Raw genomic sequence first — 8,566 nt, forward strand, 5'->3', positions numbered from 1 at the left:
GTAGCAGACCTGAACACATTTATAGCATCTAATTAAATTCAAAGACCTTCTGCTGTTTTCTTGTGCCTTTGACTGACTGATTTCTTTGCTCCACTTTTGCTTCCTGTGTTGCATTTGGAGCAACTTAAAACTTATTGTATACACACAGCAACTGCTCTTGAGTTGTTTCTCATCTTGTCTTATCTTTACCTGTTTTATTTTCATTTCATGCATTTTATTTTAAGCTTTATCTTTTTTGTCAAAAATTATTTTATTCCTGTTTTTAATGTTTATCTTTTTTAACGTTGTTAATGTTTTTCTTTGCCTGTGTAAAGCAGCTTTAGTTGTCATTGTGTATGAAATGTGCTATATAAATAAAGCTGTCATGCCTTGCCTTATTCTTCACCCAAATATACCGCTGGCTGGACTGCTGCTGCAGTAGTTTGATGGCTCATTGCATTGAAACAGCAATTATGTTCTTAAAATACTGTATCCATCTTTGAGCGAGAAACCCAGCCCTGTCTACATCCTACAGCTCACTTCCACCACTATGATCACATTTTAGAAGTTTTAATCCAAATGCAATATGCAAATTGATAGTTATCATCTTGCTAACCATGGACTTACATTTTCAGCTCCCTTTTAATATAGCAGTCAGTTTTAAAATGTTTAATTTCTTTTATTTTTTCAGAGTAAAAATCTCATTTTTAATTAACCATTTGTTAATGCTCTCTGTGACGCTTATTGTAAAGTGGGAACCATATATGCATGAACTAACACTTCATAAATGTATCACAGTGGTGAATAACCATTACTTAACCTTTATTGCCACATTTGTCCTGTTATATTGAAATAAATGTAGCTGTGGGCAATCACAGATTCCCCTTGCACACTTGATGCAGTTGCTTACATGTGGTCATGACCTAGCTATGGTAAAGAAAGCACATGCAAATTCAGCTGCATACAGTAGGCAGTAGGGTGCCTTCATCTATTTAAGGTTTCAGTGTCTGGGGACAAGCTCAGTTTTTGGCAGAGATGACTCGTCATTTAGCCTTTTTAACTGCCAGACAAATCAACAAATCAACCCACCAAAAGTGCAAGAAAAACATTGTGTGTGTGTGTGTGTGTTTAATTGTAGAACAAAAAAATATCTTTCAATTACTATTAAGAAGATTCCATTTTAAACTTTAACCTAAGTAGTAAACTTTAACCTAATACAATAAAACAGTATTGTCACTAGAAACACACTGAGATGGTACGACTATATTGCATGGTTGTTACACAAAATTATGTGTGTTGGACACAATACACAACAGCTACAAAATGTGTGTTGGACACAATACACAACAGCTAAGCAGAATTTTACCTGGAATCTGTTTCAGTGTTTTATACGTCTATAGTTTTAGCCTTGCTTTCCAATATTACTTTAGTGTAGTCTGCCACCTGCTGGCTTTTTTTCTAGTATGCTTTAATGGAGTTATTTAACCACAGATGTGAACTGTGATCAAAATGAATGTTTTATGGCTTACTGACTCTACACTAAAAAAACAAGTACAAGCTGCCAAATGGTGTACTAGTAACTGAAGAGACTCTTGTCAGCAGAACATGAAGTGCAACCAGACTGAATAGAAATTAAATTAATTTAAAGTACAATGGCTGTACATTTCACTGGATACATATCAACTGTGTTAAAAGACATGTAAGCCTGTCTGTCTCTCTATACGTCTCTCTTCCAGTTGGGCAGGAAGATGAAGAGAAGGCACTTTGCTCTGTTGTCTTTAATAAGGTTGTATATAAAATGTATTTTTACTGAATACAAACTTTAATAATAATAATAGTTTACACTTTTTTGGGTATATGACTTTAAGTTGAATTGACTATTTTATCAACGACTTTTCAATAGAGTTAAATGACTTATTCTACTCTTTCTTGTAATGGAATCATAAATTGATCTATGGTTAAAGCTAAAGCCGTTTCTTAAATTGATTGCTTGGCGCATGCGCAGTGTAATGGAACATTCTGGTTCTCGTGCGGAAGTCTCGCGCATATTGGCAGCCACAGTGGGGTACAACCAAAGCAGACAGCGAGTGGAGCGACAAGAAGGGAGTCAGCGGCCCTGTGGCTGAGCTTATCTGAGTTTCGAGCGACAGACGCGTCGATTCTTAAAATGACCAGTGGGTATCGACATTTTTTACTGTAAGGCATTTATGTACTTTATTCGATTGCATGTCGCCTGTGCTTGCTGTTTTTAAACCGCTCGTTAGCCTTGGCCACTGCCGATTTCGGTTCCGTCTATTTGCTGAAATAAACTTGAAGTTATTTCTCGGGTTTCATGGCACCATTATCGTCTTGGTTAATAAATCACGCACACTCCTGGTTGTGTTTAGTAGGTTTAAGTGGAACAGACGGGCTTTGTTGTACGGTATGTCACATAGCTGTGTGTCATATTATGTGATATACGATGGTGTAAATAGCTATATTTGTCAACATTGATGGGTCAGTGGGTTGTCCAGCTATTAGTCACAGCCTCGGCCTATGAGTAATGTAACGTTAAAGCCAAAGACACAACATGGTTATTTGAATGTCAGCGCTGCTTGTAGCAGCCACAACGCCACACTGTTTAGCTACCAGAAAGTACTTGTGTTTCTTCAAACCTTCGCCGCCTGGTGCGACAGGCCGTGCTGGAAAACGCTCTGCAGCTCCCTGTGCTGTTGTTCTGGACACGAAGCTGCTCCAGAGCGCCTCTCTGCCACGTCGGCTGCTCTCCTGCTTGGCACCGTTATTTATGCCATTAACTGTTACATTTTACCCACAGTTGTCGTTGTTACTTACATTATGGTTTACATACAATTATTGTCTCTGCGCTTTCGTAGCATTTAATAACTAATATGTTTGTAAGGGTGTAGCTCTCGCACCTCCTGTGTTGTGTGCAGCTATATTATAGTTGGTGTTTTTTTTTCTTTTGTCTGACATACAGGAGGAAACCAACGTGAGCTTGCACGCCAGAAGCATGCCAAAAAGCAGACTGAAAGCAGTAAAGGGAAGAGGGGCGATGATGGACTGTCTGCTGCTGCACGGAAGCAGAGGTAGGCGGCAGTCCGCATCAGATTGAAGAAATGGGATGAATAGTTGAGCATTGAATTTTTGCAGCTCTCTAACTTGGTGTTCTGTAATGACTTGTGACTCTGTATACCATTTCACTCCTTGCTGATCATGCCCTTATATACTTTTAAATATTGACATGAAAAAAAAAACTGTTCTCTTTACCTCCTTGTCATGCACTTATACAATACATACAGTAGCTCCTTATGTTACCAGTGCTGCAAAAATCCCCCTCATATTACCTTTTGGTTAAAAAAAAAAAGAAGTTATTTTTGATTCAGAATGTATTCCAGTTTTACCTGTGACATCAGAAACTGTTTTACACAGGTGTATTTTACAGTAGAACGTGTCCTAACAAAGCATATTCTCTCTTTAAATCTCTCTCTCCCCAAGGGATGCAGAGATAATGCAACAGAAGCAGAAAAAGGCAGATGAAGCAGGGAAAGGAAGCACAAAGGCCAAGTAAAGAATGACATCAGAGATTGAGTCAACTCAGTGTTTCAAGAACATCCCATTTTCAGCATTCTTCCTGATATTTAAGACAATGGATCTGTCATTTTTGTCTAGACTCAAGAATCTAGGATCCTACATTTTTTCCTATGGCAAATGACATTGCTTGTTGGATTCATTATTTTAACTTGGAGAAATCATGTCTGAGCAAGTTAGTGGTTGTCCCATGTTGGTGCTGCATGCAGTGAAGAATCAGTGGTGTAGAGAGCAGGAGAAAGATGAACAATTCTTGGCACAAAGCATCTATGTAACAGTTGTGTATTTTTGTACAATAGTGTCCCCTGCTGGCTTCAAATAAAGTGTATCTTTTTAGTTCATGCTTGTTCAACTTGTTTTGAATTTTAGTTAATAATTTTATTGTATTTTATTTAAAGGCAAATGTGAACTTTTTGTTAGTCACACTTTAGGTGCATTTTTTTTAAATGGCATCGCTCCCAGGTGCAATTTTGCTATGACAGAGGGAGTGAGGAATCAGTAAATTGACTATTACTAGTAGTTTTCTTAATTTACTCTGTTATTTGGATAGTTGGTCTTCATGCTTTGATTAAGTGTATGAAGATAGGATTTCTGTTAAGCCCTAATAGAAATTACTGCTAAAAATACTTGTAACTCTTTCTAGAAGCAAAAGGTGAATAGTTGCAGTGGTGGAAGATAAAATTCACAGTGACTTTAAAGTATTCAGAACCCTTTTGGCACATTTTGTGTTGTACAGATTCTTCTTGCATACTGTGGGAGTTTATCATCAATGTGTACATTTTACTGTGCTTATAATAGCCTCCTGTATTTCCCCCAGACACACACATTGCACAACCACTATTTACAAGAGACCAGCATACTGCTTCCTGTAAAGTCATCATGTTGACAGACCTCAAGGAAGCAGTACACGGACACTTTCCATCCAGTCTGACCAGCTTGAGAGCAATGAAAGTATAAAACGCTGAATTAAGGGTCTGAACAGTTTTGTAAATGACGATTTCAGTTTTTGATACATAATAAATTTTCAACAAGTTCTAAAAATATCTTTTCACTGAGTCATGGGTTATTCTGTAGATTAATGAACAAAAATGGCAACTTTATCCATTTACAATTAAATCGAGAAAATAAAGGGATAAGAATACTTTCTCAAGCTACTGTAATTCCACCCAGGCCAATGAAACCTGTTTAACCTTTCTGGCACTTCACAAAACAATTCAACCTACAGCATCTGCTGGTCAGAGAACTCGGCACATGAGCAGTCTTTAGTCATATTAACACAAAAACTATTCCACTAAAACCGTCAACTTCAGAATTAGTGAATGGTCTAATTTTAATCAATTTTGATCAAATTCTCGCATTGTTATCGGCTTTGTTCACATGGTTGATGGAGATGCATTCAACAATCTGACAAAGAGGCACTTAACTGAGAGAAGCCAAGGACTGGCCTGATTTGTTCTACTTCTAAAAATCTAGATGTTGGCAGACAGTCAAATTAGGCAAATGAAGAAAGCAGGGACTGTCACTGCATGTTCTCTCAGCCTCTCTGTGACAAGGTGCTATCAACGTAGTGACTTTAGAGGATAAACAGTGGTCGTATTTGTGAAGCAGGTACAGCACAGTTTGCTCAGGGCTTATGGCTGCCTCCTTTAAATAGTGACTGTGTAATGTGTTCATCCCAGTACAATGCAGGGGGCTGTTATGTAAAGCAAAATTTAAACAACTGGAAGACAAACACCCACAGTACGCAAGAAGAAGATCCAGTAGTAGAGTTAGGATGGCAGTGAGATTCCCTTCAAGGTTGACCAGCCTATTAAAGATGAGATTACAACAGTGACTTTTGGGACCTCTCCACATACAAAGAACAAATCAGAGTCATATTTATTATTTATTTATAGTCACATTCAACAGTACTATCTGAATAGCTATAACTCGAATGATAGCATACAGTTTTTATACAAGTCCTAATTTCCATTAACAGCATAATAATATAATCATGCCTACATGACATGTGGTTAAGGAGAGGATACATCTGCATTCTGTCTCCATTCTCTCTGTATTGTGTAACAATGGAGTTTGCCATATTCACTGTAATTAAGCTAAGCATGCCAGCAGACAGATTAATTCCATTGTAGGTTAATGCCATTGCTTCCACTAGGTGGAAGTATACACCATGGTGTTCTCAAAACTGTATTGTACTTGGTGAATTATCCTCAGCTGATCTGGCTATGTTGTATTACGTGCTTCCTTCACTTGAACCACTTATAAAAACATACAGTATACATGTTTCAAAATTTTAAGTCCTGCTCAAGCACTTTGGAAGCTTTAAATATTGATTTTTGTCCACCAACATAAACACAAAGTGCTTATTGCTGGTATTTTATGGTGTTCACTGAGCCAGTTCAGCCCATTCATAGTCAGTAAGATGTGTATCTGCTTACTGAAATCCAGTAAGTTTATGTCCTCAGTTCTCAGAGCATATAATTAAGTTGCCAGTTTTTCCCCCCTATCTCACTAAGCAAAAATGTGGATAAATAATGATGAGGAACAAATACAGAATCAGCAGGTTGGTTAAATTCCTTATCCACCATTACCCATGATACTCTGATTACAGCTTTTGGTAGATCTCACTTAAACTCAAGCATAAGGCCTAACCAACCAACTTCTGGTAGGTAGGTTTTCTTACAACAGACCAGGAGATGGTGATGAGAGAGATAGAATGCGAAGAAAAGAGAGCTTATTTAATTAAATTCATACAAGAAGCCTCATCTCTTTATGCTCCCTCTGCTGAATTTGTGGCGGTATGGGAGTAAAAATGCAGAGTGGCAGAAAGGAGGGTGCTTCATTCAAGCTCTTTAAAACATTGAATAGCCCAGTGTTGTAGGTCAAATTGTGGAGTAGATGGACAGTCATGCTCTGTATTTGCTTGGTTTTACATAATAGTATTTTTAAATATAGTCTACAATTACCTTCTGGGTGCAGTCAAGCAAAGTCAAGCTTTTTTTATATACTTGCACTTCAGAAATCCAGCCAGCTTCAACTACTGTATATGTGTAGGTAAGATATACAGTTTATGTATATGTAAACTGAGAAACTGTCAAGGTCTACCCAAAATGACCATCAAGTAAAATTAAGAAGTAAAAAGCATAAAACTGTGAAAACATTAGGTCAAAGAAGTGCTAAAAAAAGATCTGGGACTGATGGGACATACAGAATGCTTATGGTAACTGATTTAGTCTTGGCCTGTTAAATCTGCATGAGGGTTCACTGGCTTTGTATGTACATCCTCAGCTGAGATGTCCCACAGGCTTATAGCACCACTGCTTGGTCTTCTCCTCACCTACTTGTGAGTGAAACACACAGAGTGCTCAGTGAGTCAGGAAAACTGACTTGAGTTTAAACTTGGGGCTTTATGATGTCAATGGACTCTCAATGTCCAACCACTTTACAGTGCATAACTTGTAGTTCAGACCCACTACCCCCTAATTACAAGGTCAGGAGCCACCTGTACCCCAGAGCTCAGGTGCAGGTGCATGGATGTCATCAGAAAACAAGGATGAAAGTCGCACCTTCACCTCTGAGTACGTTTTTGAACACTACCAAACGTAAACACACACAAAACTGCTGCTACATAACTGTAACTTGCAACTCATCAGCAGCTAGAAAATAATGACTGTAACGTTACTCACCCAGTTTGAACGACATTCTGCTGGCTTTGCGCTTGTCTTGGTCAAATTTCTTGGCTTTATAATGTTCAAACGTAGAAGAGTCCAGTCTACGGCTCCGTGATAATGAATGAGGGCCCGCTGTGCTAATAGCCAGGGCGCTCTCTGTCTTTAGCTAAGTAAAAGTTAGCTCATCTTTGTTACTGACAAGAACATAAACCAGAAAATAATCCAGTTTCTTCAGTTTTGAAACTTCGTATTCCGAACCTCGCTTCTCCTTTGACAGCCATTATTCCCATTGTATGTCTGTGGCATTTTGAATAAATGCACTAAGTTTGCTTGCTTTCTTCTTCTTATTATTATTCTTTCTTCTTCGTCGTCGTCTTCTTCTTCTTCTAATTTTGGCGGTTGGCAAATTAGTGAATGCTTGGAGGGTGTGTTTGTTTTAGTTAACCGTGCATGCTCCGTGGGTGGTGCAAGTGCAGCAATAACCTATGAGAAGATAAAATAACGTTAACCTTAATGGCAGCACGTAATTAGTCCCCCAGTTGACTTAGCATTGCTGTACATTGTTGATTTGCATTGTTTTAACCTTCACATTGTCCTGAGAGCCCGCCCGGGCCCCCAGATGACATGGACACAGGTGCAGCCGAAACGCTTGCACCACCTGACGCTCTGCCTGTGACACTAAGGACCTACCCTGTGATACTGCACTATACACAAACACATATTCCTCTTTATTTTTATTGTGTCCACAAAATCAGCATCCTATTCTCTAAAACCAAGAACGAACCAAGCTGAATAGGACAAACAAAAAAACTTGTCAATTTTATTTCCGGATCAAGTTTTTCCTTAAAGTGGAGATATTTGGGGTTGTTATCAGATGCATTAAAATCACCAACAGTATTACTAATGTGTAAACACCCAATTTTGAAGAGAGATGAGAATCTGGGTTTGCACTGATTTGAAAGATCTTCCTATTCCTTTTATTGACTGTGAAAAGTAAATTTGCTTTTCAATTTTACCATCAACAAAGCATTGGCAAGAAATATGCAAAGCAATCACAGCTGAAAATGCAAACTGACTGTAATTGTTTTCTAGGCTGCTGCAAACAAAAGTCACCTTTCAGGGTGCAGCAGTTTGTTAATAATGAATAGCAAATTACCATCTTTACACTCTTCACCAAATGGTTGGTGACAATAGATGAGCGGCTGGTACTGAAAGTAAATGGAATGTGTCACAGAACATCAAAACAGAGAGAATACAAAGAAAAGGAAAGAATGACAGACATAGGCAGAACTTATAAGAAAAAAAGAGAATGGACAGACTTGATTTTG

At 38.2% G+C, this 8,566-nt stretch overlaps 1 protein-coding gene across 1 annotated transcript; it reads left to right on the top strand.

Annotated features, from left to right (window-relative positions):
- Positions 1–2,013: 2,013 nt before the first annotated feature.
- serf2b (small EDRK-rich factor 2b) lies at positions 2,014–3,908 on the top strand. The gene is made up of 3 exons (XM_020619927.1): positions 2,014–2,153; positions 2,957–3,065; positions 3,475–3,908. Exons 1-3 carry the CDS (start codon positions 2,147–2,149, stop codon positions 3,545–3,547), a joined length of 189 nt encoding a protein of 62 aa, XP_020475583.1. The 5' UTR covers positions 2,014–2,146; the 3' UTR covers positions 3,548–3,908.
- Positions 3,909–8,566: the final 4,658 nt, after the last annotated feature.

This window comes from Monopterus albus, unplaced genomic scaffold (assembly GCF_001952655.1).
Source record: "Monopterus albus unplaced genomic scaffold, M_albus_1.0 scaffold228.1, whole genome shotgun sequence".
Taxonomy (NCBI): domain Eukaryota; kingdom Metazoa; phylum Chordata; class Actinopteri; order Synbranchiformes; family Synbranchidae; genus Monopterus; species Monopterus albus.